The sequence below is a fragment of the Hemicordylus capensis genome, chromosome 2, assembly GCF_027244095.1.
Source record: "Hemicordylus capensis ecotype Gifberg chromosome 2, rHemCap1.1.pri, whole genome shotgun sequence".
NCBI classification, from domain to species: domain Eukaryota; kingdom Metazoa; phylum Chordata; class Lepidosauria; order Squamata; family Cordylidae; genus Hemicordylus; species Hemicordylus capensis.
This window is the reverse complement of record NC_069658.1, coordinates 418,633,747-418,654,336: the sequence shown is the minus strand read 5'-3', so window position 1 is coordinate 418,654,336 and position 20,590 is coordinate 418,633,747. Positions and strand designations below refer to the sequence as shown.

At 45.3% G+C, this 20,590-nt stretch overlaps 2 protein-coding genes across 4 annotated transcripts in view; one reads left to right on the top strand and one right to left on the bottom strand.

Moving 5' to 3' along the window:
* The window catches only part of TMEM100 (transmembrane protein 100), a 307,881-nt gene that overhangs the window by 19,057 nt on the left and 268,234 nt on the right, over positions 1–20,590 (bottom strand). The window lies entirely within an intron of this gene.
* Positions 16,873–20,590, top strand: part of PCTP (phosphatidylcholine transfer protein) — a 40,308-nt gene continuing 36,590 nt past the window's right edge. Inside the window, exon 1 of one of the 2 annotated variants that reach the window (XM_053301934.1) lies at positions 16,873–17,735. In XM_053301934.1, the coding sequence (XP_053157909.1) occupies positions 17,019–17,735 (717 nt within the window). In that variant the 5' untranslated portion in view covers positions 16,873–17,018. The remainder of the gene's footprint in view (positions 17,736–20,590) is intronic. The other variant, XM_053301933.1, reaches the window with a different exon arrangement.

Below are 20,590 nucleotides of genomic sequence, written 5' to 3'. Positions count from 1 at the left end.
GTACACCGCTCTGGGCTCTGAGGAAGAGCGGGATATAAATGTAATAATAATAATAATAATAAAAAATAGTGAGCATACTCTTATACAATGCCCATTTAACCGTATATCCAAGTCGGTGCACCTAAGAGCTCTGATTAAAGGGGAGTTCCATGCTAGGGGATCATTAGGAAGGGGACTGGAAATAAAAATGCTAATATTATAATGCCCTTATACAAATCTATGGTGTGGCCACATCTGGAGTACTGCGTATCACCATATCTTTAAAAGGATGTTGTAGAACTGGAAAAGGTGCAGAAGAGGGCAGCCAAGATGATCAGGGGAGCACTTTCCTCATGAGGTAAGGCTACAGCATCTGGGGCTCTTTACTTTGGAAAAGAGATGACTAAGGGGAGACATGATCAAGGTCTATAAAATGCATGGAGTGGAGAGAGTGGACAGAGAGAACTTTTTCTCCCTCTCTTATAATAGAACCAGGGGTTATCCCATGAAACCGAAGGTCAGGAAATGTAGGACCGGCAAGAGGAAGTACTTTTTCACACAGCGCATAATTAATCTATGGAATTCTCTGCCACAGGATGTGCTGATGGCCACTAGCTTGGATGGCTTTAAAAGGGACTTAGACACAGTCATGGAGGATAGGTCTATCAATGGCTACTAGTCTGGCGTCTATAGGCCACCTCCAGCCCCAGGCACAATGCCTCTCAATACCAGTGGCAGGGGAGCAACAGCAAGAGAGAGGGCATGCCCTCACCTCTTGCCTGTGGGATTCTCAGAGGCATATGGTGGGCCACTGTGTAAAACAGGATGCTGGACTAGATAGGCCCCGGGCCTGATCCAACAGGGCTGTTCTTATGTTCTTGAGGCTGTGTATCTGTTGCTTCATCTGTTGCAGGAAACACGTGTGTTCTACACACAGAATTGTTGCATAACACACAGAGCTGCTCAGGGCCATTTCACACATTATATGGCAGTAAACCCAGGTTTGCCGTGATTGGACACTTAATGGGGTGCTGCAACCAGTTCTGGGTATCTGATGAGTATACCTGTATGAGACTTGTTTATTAGCATCCTCTTTTTTTCTTTCTTTCTTTTTTTGCACGGACACTTCATGTTCTGCAGCATAACATGTTGGAGCCACTTGCATTGCTGCAGGTACCTAAGGAACTGCTGGCGGTCTTGCCCAAGAGCACAGATGCTTAAAGTAGCGCACTTACACTTTAGGAATGCTACTTAGATTGGAAGTAATGAAAGTAGCACTCCTGAAGTACAGTGTACTGCTTGATGCATTGGCATTCTTCTTGCCCTCTAGTGCAAGGCTGAGTGCAGTTCCTTAAGAGCCTGCAGCAGTGTGGGCAGCTCAGAACTGCTCCCATTCCTCGGCAGAATGTCAGCCAACATCTTCCTGTGTGATTTATTTGATTTTTATCCCACCCTTCTTCCAAAGTGCTCAGGGTTGCACTCTGTGGCTCTCTCACCCCTTCATGTTACCCCCACAGCATCTCTGTGAGGTCCATGAGATTGCGAATAGGAAGGGGCCCAGAATCAACCAGGGAGCTCCAGGGCTGAATGGGATTTGAACAATCCATGTTGAACCACCACACCACACTGATGTTCCCAATAACACAGAGAGCCACATGTATAATATTCATTCATTCAATTTCTATACCACCCTTCCCAAAATGGCTCAGGGCGGTTCACACAGAGAAATAACAAATAAATAAGACAAACAAAATGGATCCCTGTCCCCAAAGGGCTCACAATCTAAAAAGAAACATAAGATAGACACCCGCAACAGTCACTGGAAGTACTGTGCTGGGGGTGGACAGGGCCAGTTATTCTCCCCCTGCTAAATAAAGAGAATCACCATATTAAAAGGTGCCTCTTTGCCAAGTTAGCAGGGGTAATGAAGGTGATACCACACTTGTTCTAAGTAACACACCATTTTTCATACCATGTCATTAAAATGTGGCCTCACACATCCTGTCTGTAATACATTCTTAAAAAGAGAGTTGTTCATGTTTTGGCCTCTCTGTATTTGGCCTCTTCATGTTTTGGCCTCTCTGTATTGCGGTGCTCTGTTTAGAGCACCACAATCAGGCTCCAAACTGCACACCCAAAACCTGTTGAATGAGAAGGTAGGAGTCTTTTGTGCACATATGTTGAGGTTGGCTGTTAATCATGCAACTTAAATTGTGGCAGTGGTTTATGATGCATGAGTTTTCACTGCAATTGCCAATGATTTTGTAATGGCATGCATGGCTTTAATAATAATAAAATAAGATTAAATACATTCATGGAAGATCATTCTGTCAATGAGGCACCAACCCTCTGATGATCAGATACTGGGGACAAGCAATGGGGGATTTCACTTGTCCCATGCAGGCCTGTAACCAGAAATTTTGTGGGAGTCGAGTGGCCTAAAGTTGTACTTAGAGGCCCATGATAAATCAGGGCAAAATAGAAAAAAACAATCTGACTTAAGTTAATATATTAAATAATATTAATACAATTAATATAAATAACAAGTGCTTGCCAGTGGAGTTATCTGGCATTCACTGGCCAAGTTGCTAGGAGAAAGCAGAATTATTTCTTGCAGAGCAGTTAGCCAGAACACCGTCTGGACATGTTTTCCCCTTTTGTCTTTATAAGTAAAACAATCAGGCAATTTAAAAAAATTAGCGTTTTACTTTCAGAGAGGGAACCTGTGGAAACTTTGAAAGGAACAAACCTTTTCCTTCTATCCCCTGTGGCTATGGCTGTGTGATATCTGGCCCGCCTACACTCAAGACAGAATACTGGACTACAGTGCTTTTTATTCAGAACAGCAGTTCTTGAGATTGTTTGCTATCCAGTATGGCAAATCTTGAGATTGCTTGCTAGCTCTTCTGCTAGAGATACCAAAAGGGAAATTTTGCTAGGCTGCACTGTGTCAGTACTAGGATTTTGTATGTTCTTGGGCTAAAGCACAGTGGTGGAGCACTTTTATTTATGTATTTATTTGTCGCATTTATATACCTCCCTATATAAAATCTTAGGGCAGTTTACAAGCTAACCAAACAGCAACTAAAACTTAAAAATCATATAAAACAGATTAAAATTGCCATAAATAAAACTTTAAAACATCATGAACGAAAAGCCTGATACAACTGGTATGTTTTGAAAAGTTGTTTAAAAACAACCAGAGATGAGGACATTCTGATTTCATTTGGGACTGTGTTGCAAGGCTGCGGGGCAACCCTAGAGAAGGCCTGGTTTGGAGTTGCCACGAAACGGGCTGGTGGCAGCTGCAACCAGACCTCAAATGATCTTAATAGGGGGCAGGGTTCATGAGGAAGAAGGCACTCTCTTCAATACCCTGGGCCCAAGCCACTCAGGGCTTTATAGGTAATAACCAGCACTTCGTATTTTGCCCAGAAAATAATTGGCAGCCAGTGTAGTTCTTTTAAAATAGGAAGAATGTGGTCTTTATGGGTAGCCTCGGAGACCAACCTGGCTGTTGCGTTCTGCCACAGTTGCAGTTTCCAAACTGTGTACAAAGGCAGCCCAACTTAGAGGCTGCCTGCGTGGCCCTGGGATGGCTGCAGCCTGTTTAAATGACTATTCTGGAGGCGGCAATTGGGCTGTACAGGTGGGCAGCAAGTGGCGAGGAGTGGCAAGCAATGAGGATCCAATAAGAGCATGAAAAAACCTTTCTCGCCACTCCCCCCGCCATGTTGAACTGGTTCACATCAAACAAGGCTCGGTGCAGTTCGATCACGGACCAAACCGGGGTTCAGTTCACGACTGAGCCGCCGAACCGGCCCGGTTGTCCACACCCCTATTCCAGGGCAGCACTGGGCAGAGTGTCCATCAGCAATCCCTACTTCTGGATCTAGGTCTGGGGACTTGGGGCCAGGTATAGGGGTTCAAAACAATGCAAAAAAGAAAAATGTTCCAGAAATCTTGTAAAAAGTGAAGCCGTGTCACAGCAATTACTGCTCCCTTGCTGTCAGAAACTAAAATAAATAAATGAAAGCATCCCCTGATCCTGCCTGGTAAGCACTAAACAGGAGTTGAGGGAGTGATGAAAGGGGAGGGGAGGCAAAGTGAAGCGGTGGCAAACAGGGTCCTAGCTAGGGGGGAGGGGGGCCCATGTTCAGCCCCCTCTCTGGCGGCTCCCCAGAGTGAGGGAGATAATGAAGGAAATAGGGAGAGGTGGAACTGGAGGGCCCTCAGGAGTTGGGGGCCCGTGTTCTTTGAACTCTTTTGCTCAATTATAGCTATGCCCCTGGTGGCAAACATGATAGTTTCTCTTGGTTACAATGGTGGTTAAAGATCCAGAGTGGGAGAGGGGTGCTGACAAAACTCTGAGGCATTTCTTATCTTGCTGGCAGCCACTCTCCCCCCTCCCCCTGAAGAATTCCCCTCAGAATTACACTACATCATATTTAGTGCTTTCACTGCTGCCCCCAGAGACATGGCATAAGTGTTTTTTTTTAAAAAAGACCCTTATTGCCACCGTCACCACCAAACAATAGTAAGCTGTCCCTCTCGAATGTTCACAAGCACGTCTATATACTTTCTCCTGCCTCCTGAAATTACTGTTTCTTTCCAAAACCCTTCACCATCTTTGGATTGTGTTTCTAAGAGCATTTTTGGTTAAGCGGTAATGTAGACAGTATTGTGCTAGATGGGCCAATGGTCTGAGTCAGTACAAGTCACCTTCGAGTGGGGAAGGCCTGCTCAGAGGCATCTTTAACTGGGAAGACTAGGCAGGGCAAGCAAGCAATTCTGTCCGACTTTCCTGAGTGCTGGGTGCAAACATGAGAATGGTGGCTGTGGTGGGCCCTTTGCTAGTCTTGGCCCTGGCAGTTGCCTGACCTTAATGCCCTGTGAAGCTCACCTTACACATTGTGGTTTCTAGTGTAATAGATCCAAAACAAATTGATTCAGCCCAATTGCAGCAGCTGGGAAAGAGGCTAATTTAGAGTTTTCATAGCTTCTCTTATGAAATCTCATGAGGCTTCTCCTCTCCAAACGGCTGAGCAGCCCTCATTGCACAACACTTTAAAAATGGAGGTCTTTGCTCTTCCGTTAGTAGTTTAGGATGTTCGGAGTGGGAAACTCCCAGCAGGGTGTAGCAGGCAGCATAAAAAATCTGTGTGAAAGCAAAGAGCCAGTCTTTAATTTCTCAAGACATTGATTGCCAGTTCTAATAAAGGCACTGCCTGGATTTAATCATAATAACTTTTTAAAAAATATCTTCTTAGAAAATGAGGTCTCTTTTCCAGGAGAACTAACAACTGTAAGGATAGGGTGTAACTTTTCATAATTACGGTTTGTTTTGAGTCACTGTGCTTTGTGAGAATGCCAAAAGAAAGGACCCTTTGAAATCCCAAACGTTTTCTAATTACTCAAACATAAAGAGATTGAAACAAATGCACTTGACATTGGATATAGAAGATAGTGTTAACCAACGGGTTACTATCTACTTGGTAGACGATAGCCAATTTTGTACGTACCAAGGAGGAGAAAACTTTATAGTTCAAAGAAGCTTTATTGAATTCTGCAGAGTTAAAGAAGTGGCCATCTAGGGGATAGCTCCCAAAGACAAGACAGACCTAAGATGGTGGATTTCTAGCTCGCTTGGGTCAGCAAGGTCCACGTTCTTGATTCCGAGAAGGCTGGGGCAGGGACCGGGAGGGAGAGACTTGGGGGAGTTCGCTCAGGAGGAGCGATGCTTCCTCTTCCCTCTGACCCGTTGCTGAGAGGAGGGATCCGATCTTCCTTCACCCGCCCAACGCCGCCACCATCGGGGCCAGTCGCCCCACCGAGGCTCCGCCGCCGCCTCGCCTGCACTCCCGTGGCCGCCATCGGGGCCAGTCGCTCCGCCGCCGCTGCCTCGCCCGCACTCTCCTCCCAGCCCCATTCTCCTCCTGGCCCCAACATGGCCGCCGTGTCTCTGTGGCCGTATCTTTCTCAGACGTTCTGGGCATGCACTCCGTGCATGCCCAGAACGGCCGAGAAAGACACGGGCAGACACGGGATTACACCTAACCATTTTATTATAGAGGATTGATACATCTGAATACATCATCATTCACAACAAGCCAGCCAGGTAGTCCGGCAGTACAACTCCATATTAGGCCAACAGGCTTACAATACTACTATTGTTAAAGGAGTGCTTATGCAGCTTTCGAGGAGGCAGTTCAGATACCAGCATCATCACCTCTCCTGACCAGTAGGCCAGAACAAAGCAAGGCATAGAGAATACATACTACGTTGCAAGTTACAAGGTCTGCGAGGCACAGAGTATGAGAACCAAAGCATACTAAGCAGATTCTTTCCCACTGACATACATTCAGGAATACAAGATGGAGGGGACTCTTGCTCTCTTCAGCTACCATCAAAAAGGTGTAGCAAGAGCTCAGTTCTCCATTAACTATATACCCTAGGATCAATACATATAGATCCATATGAAATGCTTAGATTCACAGGTAACAATAGCCTAGTTTATTTATTTTTTAAGGAATATTAATCAGCTTTTATGAAATAATGGTGTTTCAAAAACAAAACAAAACATGTCCAGACTTAACTCCACAACTGGCACTTCATTAACTAACTAAGTTGCAAAGTGGGGCCCAGTAAATCTGAGGCTCCTGCTGAGATGTAATTATCTGGGAATTAGAGGCCTGCAGATATGGCTGGTTAGTACAAACCAACATGTGGGAAGGTCAGCCCTCAAACCAGGGGGAGGGGGGTTGGAGAAAGAAGTACTTTATCTAGGGCTCCAAAGCTTAGTCTATGAGCTCCAAAGCTCTTTTGCCTGTATACTTTCCCTCCTATTTATTTATTATTTATTTAAAATATTTATACCCCACCCCTCCAGTGCACTGCTGCTCGGGGTGGCTCACAACAATAAGATAGACACAGATACAATAAAAGTAATAAAATTAACTTTTTTTAAAAAGTCAGATTAAAAACCACAATTATTAGGTTCAAATTAAAACTGAAAATTATAAAAAGCTAAAGAACCTACCAGATATAACAAAACAATAATGGAGCAGTAAAAAGCCTCCTTAAAAAGGTGCGTTTTGAGATGTCTTTTAAGAACAGTGAGGGAGGGAGCACGGCGAAGCTCTTCAGGGAGGGCGTTCCAAGCCGAGGGGCCACAACCCAAAAGGCCCTGTCTCTAGTCCCCGCCAGTTGGATGTCTGTTAGTGGCGGGGTCATAAGCAGGGCTTGAGATGATGAGCGGAAGGCCCTGGCAGATTCATATGGGCGATTGTGGTCCAACAGATACCCCAGCCCCAAGCTGTGTAGGGCTTTAAAGGTCAATACCAGCAGCTTGAATCTAGCCTGGAAGCAGACCGGTAGCCAATGAAGCTGATGCAGGATGGGTGTAACACTAGTGAAGTGACTTGCACCCACGAGCATCCTTGTGGCAGCATTCTGAACCAGCTGAAGCTTCCGAACAGTCTTCAAGGGCAGCCCCATGTAGAGTGCATTGCAGTAGTCCAATCCGGATGTTACCAATGCATGAATGACTGAGGTCAGGTCCAACTTCTCCAAATAGGGTTGCAGCTGGCGTACCAGCCGTAGTTGGTAAAAGGTGCTTCTGCACATTGCTGGTCCGCCGCCACCTGCTCCTCCAAGGACAATGTTGGGTCCAGAAGCACCCACAAGCTGCGGACTTTGTCTTTCAGAAGGAGCGTGACCCCTTCCAAGACCAAATTTACCTCCTTACTCGGATGATCAGTTCTACCAAACCAGAGCACTTCCGTCTTATCTGGATTGAGTTTCAGCTTGTTTGCCCCCATCCAGTCCAGAACAGCTTCCAAGCCCCGGTTCAGAGCATCCACTGCCTCCCTGGTGTCTGCGGACTTAAAAGATAGGTAGAGCTGGGTATCATCAGCATATTGATGGCACCGCAGCCCACACTTACGGATGACCTCTCCCAGGAGGTTTCATGTAAATGTTAAACAGCATGGGGGACAGTATAGATCCTTGTGGCACCCCATAGGCCAAAGGGTGGAGCAGGCATCCCTCAGCACCTCCTTCTGAGTACGACCCACTAGGCAGGAACGGAGCCACCATTTAACCATGCCCCCAAGTCCCAACCTAGAGAGACGTCCCAGGATACCATGGTCAATGGTATCAAAAGCAGCTGAGCGGTCCAGGAGGATCAAGAGTCACACTCCCTGTCTATCTCCTATAACAGCATAAGGTCCTGCCCTGCCCCGTGGCATGTACAGTGAGGGAAATAAGTATTTGATCCCCTGCTGATTTTGTCCGTTGCCCTCTGACACAGAAATGACCAGGCTATAATTAGAATGGTAGGTTTATTGTAGCTGTGAGAGACAGAATAACAACAAACAAACCCTCAAAAGCCCAGTGCCCAAAAGTCAGCGATGGATTTGCATTGTAGTGAGGGAAATAAGTATTCGATCCCTTCACAAAAGATGTCTTAGTACTTGGTGGCAAAACCCTTGTTGGCAATCACAGAGGTCAGACGTTTCTTGTAGTTGGCCACCAGGTTTGCACACAACCCAGGAGGGATGTTGTCCCACTCCTCTTTGCAGATCCTCTCCAAGTCAGAAAGGTTTCGAGGCTGATGTTTGGCATCCTGAACCTTCAGCTCCCTCCACAGATTTTCTATGGGATTAAGGTCTGGAGACTGGCTGGGCCACTCCAAGACCTTCATGTGCTTCTTCTTGAGCCACTCCTTTGTTGCCTTGGCTGTGTGTTTTGGGTCATTGTCATGCTGGAATACCCATCCACAACCCATTCTCAATGCCCTGGCTGAGGGAAGGAGGTGCTCACCCAAGATCTGACGGTACATGGTCCCGTCCATCGTCCCTTCGATGCGGTGAAGGTGTCCTGTCCCCTTAGCAGAAAAACACCCCCAAAGCATAATGTGTCCACCTCCATGTTTGACGGTGGGGGTGGTGTTCTTGGGCTCATAGGCAGCATTCCTCCTCCTCCACACACGGCGAGTTGAGTTGATGCCAAAGAGCTCGATTTTGGTCTCATCTGACCACAACACTTTCGCCCAGTTCTCCTCTGGATCATTCAGATGTGCATTGGCAAACTGCAGACGGGCCTGTACATGTGCTGCCTTGAGCAGGGGGACCTTGCGGGCACTGCAAGATTTCAGTCCTTCACGGCGTAGTGTGTTACCAATTGTTTTCTTGGTGACTATGGTTCCAGCTGTCCTGAGATCATTGACAAGTACCCCCGTGTAGTTCTGGGCTGCTTTGTCACCGTTCTCATGATCATTGCAACTCCACGAGGTGAGATCTTGCATGGAGCCCCAGACCGAGGGAGATTGACAGTTGTTTTGTGTTTCTTCCATTTGTGAGTTATCGTGCCAACTGTAGTCACCTTCTCACCAAGCTGCTTGGCAATAGTCTTGTAGCCCAGTCCAGCCTTGTGCAGGTCTACAACCTTGTCCCTGACATCCTTTGACAGCTCTTTGGTCTTGGGCATGGTGGTGAGTTTGGAAGCTGAGTGATTGCTTGCTTCTATGGACAGGTGTCTTTTATACAGGTACTGTAACAAGCTGGGATTAGGAGCACTCCCTTACAGAGGGTGTTCCTCATCTCAGCTCGTTACCTGCATATAGTGAAAAGACACCTGGAAGCCTGAAATCTTGCTGGTTGATAGGGGATCAAATACTTATTTCCCTCACTACAATGCAAATCCATTGCTGACTTTTGGGCACTGGGCTTTTGAGGGTTTGTTTGTTGTTATTCTGTCTCTCACAGCTACAATAAACCTACCATTCCAATTATAGCCTGGTCATTTCTGTGTCAGAGGGCAAATGGACAAAATCAGCAGGGGATCAAATACTTATTTCCCTCACTGTATGAGACTGGGTCTGCACATGAAGCAGAATGAGGTAGGTGGATGTATTGCTCCACTTCAGCCTGCAGAGTGGGAAACCACTTTGACAGAACAGCCAAGCTGTTTAGTGTTGTGGCTGTCAGCCAAGCTTTTTAGTTAGGTGGTGTTTTTATGTATATTTTAATCTGGTTTTTATAAGTTTTAACTGTTAAATTCTTGGTTTGTTATATCTTTGGTTTGTTTTATGCTGTAAACCACCTAGAGACTTCAGTAGTGGGGTGGTACACATATTTATTAAATATAAATAAAATAAAATAAAAAGTTCCAAATGTATGGATGTGCATGAAACTGGTTTGGTGCTCCTTTCTGGAGTGCTGAGTTGGTTCAAAATGTAGGCATTCAAGCCAGTCAGCATGTTGGCCATTTGCGTGGTGATATTGAACCGGGCTGCAAGGAGGAATGCTGCAGCCACACCCTCAGAAAAACAACAGTGTGACCTGAACTCTTTAATTGCTGTGAACTCTCTGTGAACTCAAGAGTTCACAGCAATTAGGGTCACACACTGTTCTTTTTCTGAATGGGGGAGGGATTCCTATTCATTGCATTGAAACAGGCTAAAACCATGAGCCCCACTGGCTTGGGGCTCTCGGGGAGTTATGACTACACCTGCCTTGCACCCAAACCCACTTTGGTGCCCAGGTATCCCCTGGGGGGCGGGGCAGTTGGGGCATCCTCAAATCACCATTATTCCCTATGAGGAAAATGCAAAACACTGAAAAATCTCCCCCCCCAAAAAAATCATTAAAAATTGCAGGAGTGTCCAATTGCTTTGGGGTTTGGTAGGTTTTGTGCCCCTAGGTGCTCTGCATAGGGAATAGTGGGCTCCCCATTATAGCCTATAGGAAAATGCATAATATTGAAAAATCTTCAAAAAATCATTAAAAATCACAGGAGTATCCGATTGCTTTGGGGTTTTGGTGGTAGTTGGCACCCATGGGTGCCTACTACCCCAACCATTTTGGAGGCTCAAACCTTTGAACCAGTTCTAACTGGTTCAAATAGAACCAGGCTCTGTTTGGTTTTAACTCAGACCGGCATTGCCAATTCAATGTCCTGTTTGGTTCAAGTTCAAACCTTCGAGCTGAACCTGTTCAAATCCAACCTGTTAGCATATCCCTATGCAGTATGTATTCAGAAATAATCCCACTGTATTCAGTGGGGCTTACTTCTTTATACAAATCTACAGAATTGCAGTCAGGCTACTATTTGGCTCCAGCCTTATTTAGCTCTGCTTTCTGTCTTCCATACATTAATTCATTATTTAAAGTTATTTTTAATATTGCTTCTTTATTAATTTGTTGTCAGCAAGATGAGAAAGATTAACTGTGTGGGCTGGAGAAAGCATAAGTTTTAGGTTTTACATCTCTACTGCTTAGCCCAGCTTATTGTTCATGGGTACTATTTTATCAACACCTGGTAAAATTTTATTATCACCTTCTGATCAGCTTCCCTTGCCCATGTCACTGAAAACCACAGTTGTATGTTTGAATCCTTTAGGTATTGTGTTCACTTTGTTTTTGAAGAATTGCTGATGGTACCTCACTCACAGGGCTGCCAAACCTCCAGGGATCTCAATCCATCTTCAGGAGACTGATGAAAGCAGTCCTGGAGATTTTAATGGCTTAATATCCTGAAAAATATTGGGGGAGGGATCTCCAGGAATAGCTTCAGTCAGAGCTGGCAGTCATACTCATTGAGCCAAATCACAATTCAGCTCTCTGTTCTGATCTGCAAACACCACACTAGGATGTTTCAAGAAAAGCAGAGCTTGATGCTGCCACAGCACTGCCAAAGCTAAGCAGTATAAAAGCTATATACATTAATATGCAGAAAGTACTGTAGTTTGTTGCACCTAGCACCCATTTCTGCACCCACAAGGCTGAGGCTAGGCAGCCTCAGAACAATATTGTTGACTATGATGTCAGTAGATTGCCCTTCTCCTTATAGAATGCTCATATGACATCATAGTGCTGCCTTAGCAAACAGCTACCTATGTCCAGAAGGAGGGCTCCACCAAGAGACTCAGAACTGGCTGGAAGTGCCATGAGATGGCCAATAGTGGGATGGTTGGGCAGACCATCTGAGAAACAGGTCTCTCTTGACCCTTTCCATCTCCAAAATACAAAGTTGTTCCCAATTCAGTAAATCCTACCAACATTCACCATGCTTTTGCCTAAGAGAAGAAATTAGGTTAAATAATGAGGGTTAATAGGCTGACGTGTTTGGAGAATCTGGTGTTTAGCACACTTCTCATATTTATTAAAGACCCACCCCACCCCATTCTAAGTAGGTTTGTGGAAGCCTGGCCAATGTACTATGTATAAATGTCAAAGGAACAAATCCTTTGGCATCAGAAAAAAGTGATTGTCCTGTGTTGATAATATGGCAAGAGTTGTCATGAAATATTGAAAGAAAACACACCAAATATTTTTTCTAAAATACACTGGACATCATTCAGTCTACTTAGCCATGATAAGCACCACTGAAATCAATTAGATTAGTAATGACTAATTTAAATCCCATTTATTTCAGTGGGATGTAGTCATCTCTAATTTAGTCTTGATGTTGTCCTTTATCCAGATATATACACACACACACACACACACACACACACACACACACACAAATATATTAAAACATGGTTGAGAATCTTGATCTGGCCACTGAAATCTCATTCTCTCTCTCTCTATTGAAATCTCAGATGACAACCATGCTCTGTATACTGTATTGTTTTATATAAAAAAAGAGAGAGTTTTGACAAGGGAAATCATATCATGATGTTCCCCAATTATTATGATATCCATTGAGGCCAGTTGACACTTTGGACCACAAACCTGTTTAAGGAAAAAGGAGATAAAAGAGTTAAGTGGTTTGCAACAAATACAGGTTTAGCGTATAAATAAGCCTCCAAGTATTTAGAACCAGTCAGTTGGCCTGAAATACACGGGTAACCTTTTATCACATGCCATTTGAAAAGTAGAGGGGAGAGGGGATAATTCTGCCACTTCTTAACTGAATACTGTTCAATACTGGGTTTCCAAGGAAGAGACTAGGCTAGGCTAGCCCACTAGTGTCTGCAAGGAAGAGACTAGGTTAAGCTAGCCCACTGCTTGCTGAGCTATTCGCAAGGGTTTGGGGTGTTTTTTTAAAGAACAAACACAGAAGGACATTCAAAACTGAGATTCCCCACCTACAGCCTGAATTAGAATAGTCATTTCTACCATCTCATTAAGCTGCATCTGTAAACCAGGCCAAAGTTTTCTCCTTGGGTGGAAGGAGACATTTGCTAAACCAAATCAACACCATAGTACATTTGTTTACACCATGTCACTTGGGACATTAAGAGAGAATAATCTTTGCTTCTCCCCCTAACTTGGTTTACATATTTCCATCTCTCCTCTCTCTACTATGTCTCTCAGTTTTTACAGAAAAAGCATTGTAAGCAGGAAATGGACATTGTTGTCTTTAAAAATATTTCTTTTAGCTTTGAAAGAAATTACTCTTTGGTAGATGTGCCTACAATGAAAGTGTAAGGTTGCATACAAACAAAACATTTCAACAAGTAGAGCAATTCTGGAAGCACACTCACCACTTTCTGGTCAAAGGAACAATGTTCTCTCCATGGTCGAGCTTAGGGAAAACATGTTTTGCAAGTTTGCAGCAGAAGCTATCTACGCACTGCACTGATTGGCTGGCACCTGTAGTATCATGAGCCTACCTCTCCTATTTGGAGCAATTCAGCAACTTTAGAAGAACTGTCTTTTTAAAAAGATGACAAATGAATACTTAATAAAACTAAGGTACATGTGAAAAATAAAAATGTGGACAACCTGCCTGAAGCATAGGGGCAGGGCAGGACAACGGTGTTCAAATCCACAGTACAGGATTACAAAGGTGGGAGAAAGCTTGGTGCACCTTGTGGGAGAAAAATATTCGATGGTTCCTGGTTGAATGTTTTGTTGATATGCAGCTTAAGATATCACAAAGCATTAAATAACTCGGCATGGAGCTATAAAGACAGGTTCAAAATTTTCATGGGTAGCATTATTATGAGCTGTTTCTCACCATAGCCCTTTTCACCCTTTGAAAAGCCACTCCCAGAAGCTAGAACACTCACTGCCTTGGTCTCCATTGCAGCACAAAGAGTTGCAGTATGGAAGGCACTGTTGTGCTCTTGGAATAGCCATGTCACTTACATGGACTCTAGATCCTGGTCCAAAAGCCCTTTGACACATTAAATACTGAATATTTATTATGGCATCTAATGTTGCCATAGACTGCAGTTTATGAAATCTCAACAGTTTCAAATTTGAAAGCATTCTACTTTGTTTTCAAAACATTTTAATTAGGATTGTTTAGTGAGATGCTCATTTCTTTTTCCATACAAGTTCCTTGAAAGGCAGCTATTGAACAGCCAAGCAACCACATTGCAGCTCCTATTAACAACATAATTATGCATTCACTGTAAAGTCACAAACAAAACCCAACTGTCACAATGAGTGTCTTTGTAGAAGACTTGTTAAAAAGGCAAGATAAGCAATTCCCATCCAAGACCATTAAAAGTCAACTATTTGGACTTACTGTTTAGCTCCACCTCCGGCCTCAGAAATGCTAATGTTTTTATTTCCTCCTTTCTCCCTCTTCTCATTTATTTATACTTGCTTCTACGTATGCAAGTATAGTTGAGGTCATGGCAAGGGGTAAGCAGTACAAAGTACTATCACAATGTTTAGTGATAAATGTTTAGTAATAAAGTGCTACCATCATACTACCTACCAAGAGATTGGAGAAGCCACTGGCAGGGTGTACAGACAATGCTGAACTAGATGGGCCAATGGTATGACTCGATAGAAGGCAGCTTCCTATGTTCCGAAGATTAATTTTATTTTAATACATTTCTTATGTTTATAATTACAGAATAAAGCAGCTGTGGATTCTCATCCTTTGAATGACTATTTGTGTGTGACAAATAGACAGTGCTCAATAATTAAAAACAGACAAATGCAATACAGTCTAGGCACTATGTGGAAGGGTTGCTGTACCTGAAACCATATTCTTTTTCCCCATTCCAACCAAAACAAAGTTGTAGTAAGATTTATTGCATAATGTCCTCAAACTGGAAGCAATAATCACTCTTTGAATGGAATATCTAGTTTCATCATCAGCATCAAAAAGACATTATCAGAACTTAGTGGTTATTTTAATTGAAAAAGTAAGTAAAGTACAGTTGTGCCGTCCAATCAGTGTAAACTCCTGGCGACCACAGAATGATGTGGTTTTCTTAGAGGGGTTTACCATTGCAATCTCCCGCACAGTACGAGATGATGCCTTTCAGCATCTTCCTATAATGCTGCTGCCCGATATAGGTGTTTTGTTTCATACCAGAAACATACCAGAGGGGATTTGAACCAGCAACTTCTTGCTCCCTAGGCAAGTTACTTCCCCGCTGCGCTATTAGGAAAAAGAGCCACCAAAAAAGTCTGAAGCCCAAGCACCATTTCTTCTGCAGTAAAATATAGATTATTTACCACTTGTTTAATGTAAGTTTATATTTGAAATAGGGATTGATCCATACAAGTAATTTAGAGACTGTATTAAGATGGTGGCAGTTATTATGAATTAATAAGTGGTAAAGAGCTGCATCATAGGAACATAGGAAATTGCCATATACTGAGTCAGACCATTGGTCTATCTAGCTCAGTATTGTCTTCACAGACTGGCAGCGGCTTCTCCAAGGTTGCAGGCAGGAATCTCTCTCAGCCCTACCTCTTTTCGAGGTCACAGAAAGCAGCCCTCAAGGAAAGGGGATGGGACGGGTGCCCTCATACTAGGGAACTGGAATGTTCCCCTCCTTGTAATCAGGTTAGTAAACCTGTATGTCATTTATGCAATACTCCTGCATAGGATAGGGAGGGAAGACGCAACCAAGAGGTTCACGCAGATGAGACAGTAAATCTCTTCTGGAAAAGTTTGTATGGTTATGTGCAAAAAGACAAGAGTATCTCTTCTAAACAGCAATGGGACAAATTGTGGAAATGGACGTCGGATGTAACCCCCCCAATTACCTGATGTGCCTTGAAATCCCCCACCCCCGAGTTACAGTACTACCTGCATATACTTCATAACCTTGTGGGTTTCCAAATCCTTGTGTGTAAATCTTTGTAGATATATGATGTACAAACTACCACTTTGTATATAATTGTGCTTTGGCAACGTACTGTATGCTTTGGTAGTTTGTTGGTTCAATAAAAAAATCTTGTCCTATAAAAAAAATAAAAATCTTGTTCTATCTTGGAGATGCCAGGGAGGGAACTTGAAACCTTCTGCTCTTCTTCTCCACATGTGGGGAGGAGAAATGCACTGCTGCACGTGGGCAATGGCAATCCAACAATGAGGGAAAACCTCAGAGACCTCTTTACCACTTCAGACATTCCAGGGTGATTTTTCGGGCACTTGCTCGAACCACGTTCTGGAACTAATAATGGTTAACTCAAATGAAGTCCAGGCAGCATAATGAAGGAAGGGGGCAGTTAAGAATAAGTGCAGTCTACTCTGCACAGGTCCAGAGGCATTGATAATGATTACTATTTCTTACACCGGTTTTCCTCCAAGGAAAACACACAATGTTCTCTCTCGCTCTCCCTTTTGATCCTCACAGCACGACAACCCTGTGAGGTAGGTTATGTGAAGAGAGGGCGATTGGCCTAAGGCTACCGAGTGGCCTTCGTGGCTGAAGAACTCAGGTCTCCTTCCTGAGTTTGGGAGCAGAGGTCCTAATCCGGACCTCTCTACTATACACCACCACGGCTTCACAGGCGGCGAACGAATCCCTGACTTTCACAGGGAGGCTGAGAAATCAATAAAGTAGCTGTTATGATGGAACTATCCAACTTGGATGGGAAGGAGGGGGCCAGAGGTGTAGGCTCGGCGGCGGGCAATGTCGCCCTGTCCCCGGGGATCCCCCCCCCGCCGCCTCCTGTGCAGGCGGCGAGGCGCCTGAAGGTTCTGCTGCGGTCACTGAGGCGGCGGCGGCGGGGTCGAGACGGAGCCGCGCTCCGGCCCCAAGGAGCAGGGAAGCAGACGGCGAGGGGCAGCGGCGATCGCCCGCCGCCTCCCCCACCACCTCGGTTGGGATGTCCCGCGGCCCAAGCCACCAACCTCCCCCCAACGCCACCGCCTCCTCCCAACACCGCAAGCCGTCGGAGCCGCGTGGCGCGCCCCATCATCTTGCCCAGGAGTCGTTTCTGGCCAGCGGCAGCAGCGCCGCCGCCTCCCAACACCGCAAGTTGTCGTCGGACCCTCGCGGGGCGCCCCATCATCCTGCCCAGGAGCCGTTTCTAGCCAGCAGCAGCGCCGCCTCCCAGCCCCGCCGGCCGTCCGACCCTCGTAGCGCGCCCCAGTCCCGCGAGCAGTTTCTGGCCAGCAGCGCCGCCACCCTCGCCGGCGCCTCCCAACACCGCAAGTCCTCGACGGAGCAGCGTGGCGCGTCCCAGTCCCAGGAGCACCGCAGGCCCTCGGACCCTCGCGGCCCGCCCCAGTCCCGCGAGCAGTTTCAGGCCGGCAGCAGCAGCAGCAGCGCCGCCGCCGCCTCGCAACACCGCAAACTGTCGTCGGAGCAGCGGGGTGGCGCGCCGCCCTACTATTCCCAGGAGCAGTTTCAGGCCAGCACCAGCAGCGCCGCCGCCTACTCCCAGTACCGCAGGCCGTCGGACCCTCGTGCCCCGCCCTTTTCCGAGGAGGAGTTTCTGTCCGTTTCCCGCGAGCTGGCCAAGTCCAGAGCGAAGCCCGACGCCCCCTGGCACCTGCTGTACGAGGCCATGGGCCTCAGCATCTACCGGCTCCATGACGAGGTGCGAGGCAAGCCGAGGGGCGGCCTACCCAGGCAGGCGCGTTAGAAGTGGAAAGGGCGCCAGGTTGCCATAGTGACAGGGCCAGGAGGAGAGAGGGGTGTGACAGTCGGGTTGTGTGACCATAAAGATATATTAGCTGAGCTCTGGGCATATGCAAAGGGCTCTTTCCGTAATTCATTCCATGTTTATCCCACCTTTCCTCTAAGAAGCCCAGGGTGACATCTGTGCTTCCTCCCATGTTGTCTTCTCAGCAATTCTGCGAGGTTAGGCTGGGAGAGGGTGACTGGCCCAAAGGCACCCAGTGAACTTCAGGTCCGAGTGGGGATTTGGACCTTGGGCTCCCTTTATTTAGAAACTTTTGATTATCCCCTTTCCCCCCACACATTGCATCCCAAAGTGCTTCTACCTTCTTAAAAGATGTAACACAATATATGTATAATGGCCTAAATCCAACAAATTAGGCTCTGCACCCTTTCAAGAAGTGGGAGACACATCCCAGCAAAGAAATAGTACAAGTAAAAAAGAAAAATATTATTGTGTACACTCTCCATCTGGAGATGCCACCCCTTTAATATCATTTAATCTGATCCACTCCCATTTTAGCCATAGATTTCATTTAAATCAGCAGCTATGAAGAAATGTTTAAAAGTACTGAACATGTACAGAGGATTACCCTCACCATTAAGCTTCTCATAAGAAAAAAGCTGTGCTGAATCGAACTAAAGGCCTATCTAATTTAGCATCTGGTTACCAGTGGTGGCCAGCCAGATGCTTCTGAAAAGCCCACAAGCAGGCCTGTTTTCCCCAGGGGTATACTGCTTCTGAACATGGAAGATCTATTTAGGTATCATGAGTAATAATAATAGGACTTGTGACTGAAGAGGCCCAGGTGAGAAAGGTCTTTGTGATTCAACTAATGTAGTATAAAAGGCAGCACCAGCACACAGAGTAAAAAGATAAACATTTATCTCCATATACACACACTAGAAGAGTTAGATAGATAGATTAGATAGATTACGTGATACTCTACTTGGTGGATAGATTACAGTGATACTCTAAAACTGTAAAAACCATATGTTGGAACTCTATTACTGAATTTACATGTGCATTGTCACTATTCCTGGCAATATGATTGCTGTGTTGCTGTATATGTTATTGTTTATAAACCGCCCTGAGTCCTATGGGAGTAGGGCGACATATAAATCTAACTAACTAAACTAAACTAAGATGGCAGACAGAAATTCAACAAGTGCAGCTTTCCCTGTCATGAAGATACAATGATAGGAGAAAGTTCGCCTGTTGAGTTTCCAACTGTCATGCGGCTGTTAGAGACACAGCCAGAGGCTTTCTAGAAAGAAACAAAATCAAATCCACAGCAGTCCTAGCATAATCTAGGAGTGTGCATGAACTTGCAGACTGCCAAACTGGTTTGAAAGACCGGCATTTGAGCTGGTTCAAAGGTGTGTGTGTGGGTTGCTTTAAGCAGTGGCGAGGGTGCCCTTACCTCCCCCGCTGTGTTTCCCCCTCCAGCGGTGCTTCCAAAACTACTGTTGTGGGGCGGCTGTACCGTGCTGCCCCGGTCAGCATCATACTGGAAGTGGCGGGTGTGCATGTGCAACCGCCACTTCCGTTATGATGCTCACCGGGGCGGCAAGAGGGTATATAGCTGCCCCGTGACAGCAGTTTTGGAAGCAGTGCCAGAGGGGGAAATGCAGAGGGGGAGGTAAGGGCACTCTACCCGCTGCTTAAAGCAACCTCTCCTCATCACCTGGGTGTGCACAGAACCGGTTCCGTGCACATCCCTAGCATAATCCTGGCACGGGGTCATTAAATGGGTGGAGGCAACCTAAGCAGGAGTGCTAGGGTGTGAGCCATGGCCATGGAATGGACTAGGTGCTCTCTAGAGATCTGGAGGCAGTGATTGTCGAGTATTGTGCTGATCAGCAACTGGTAGCAGTAGCCTTCAGAGAGTACCATTCCTGTCCTTTCCTCTGCAACTCAGAGGCAAAAAGGGTATGTGGAGTGAGCAGTGATTGTGACCATGGGACTTGACTGCGGTCAAAGACCAAAATAAAGCATATCTATCTAGTTTTATGCGGAGCGTCTATGCTCTTGTGGTGATGGGTAAGTTTAATCAATCAAACATGTTCTGCTTTATTGCTCCTTTTATAGGGACTTAAGTTTAAGATCAATATTTCCATTGCTGGCTTGTTCCCCAGGAAATTTGCCAAGCCAACAAGTGGCCTTCCTGCTTGAGGATAGTATTCCTGCCATTACTCGAAAAGTGGCAGGTTTCTCTGCGGCAGCTCGAAAATTGCATTGGCTTCTAATTAATACATTCAGTGCTGCCTTATAGCTTTCTAGTTCTAGTATAGTTGGTGGGTTTTGAGACTGCTGACCTGTTATCCTTTTTAATTGTTATTTATGTCTTTTATTTAATTGAATATTCATTTGTCTATTTTATAAATTTTTGAGTTTTAGTAATTAACTCCCTCCTTAAGATTGGGAGGTTTTGGTGGTTTCAGTATTATACCTGAGGGTATTGTGATATAAGTGGTATTATGTTTTTATTTTAAACTGTGTTATATGTTCTATTCTATTCCTTTGTTGTGCTGGTCATAGACTGTAAGAAACTTTGATTGATATCTATCTAGTTTTAGGGAGTAGTGGCGGCGGCAGTTCATCACCTCTTCCTCAAGGGGTCACCAGTAAAACTAAGTAGAGACATTGACTGTGGCAAAGTGGCCTTAGTTGTTATCTTTCTGGTTGCCATATATAAATGGGAAGAAATTAGAGTCTGGAGGTATTAAGGGATTTGGGTTATATTAAGCACTGTGCTGTAATAACATGTTAGT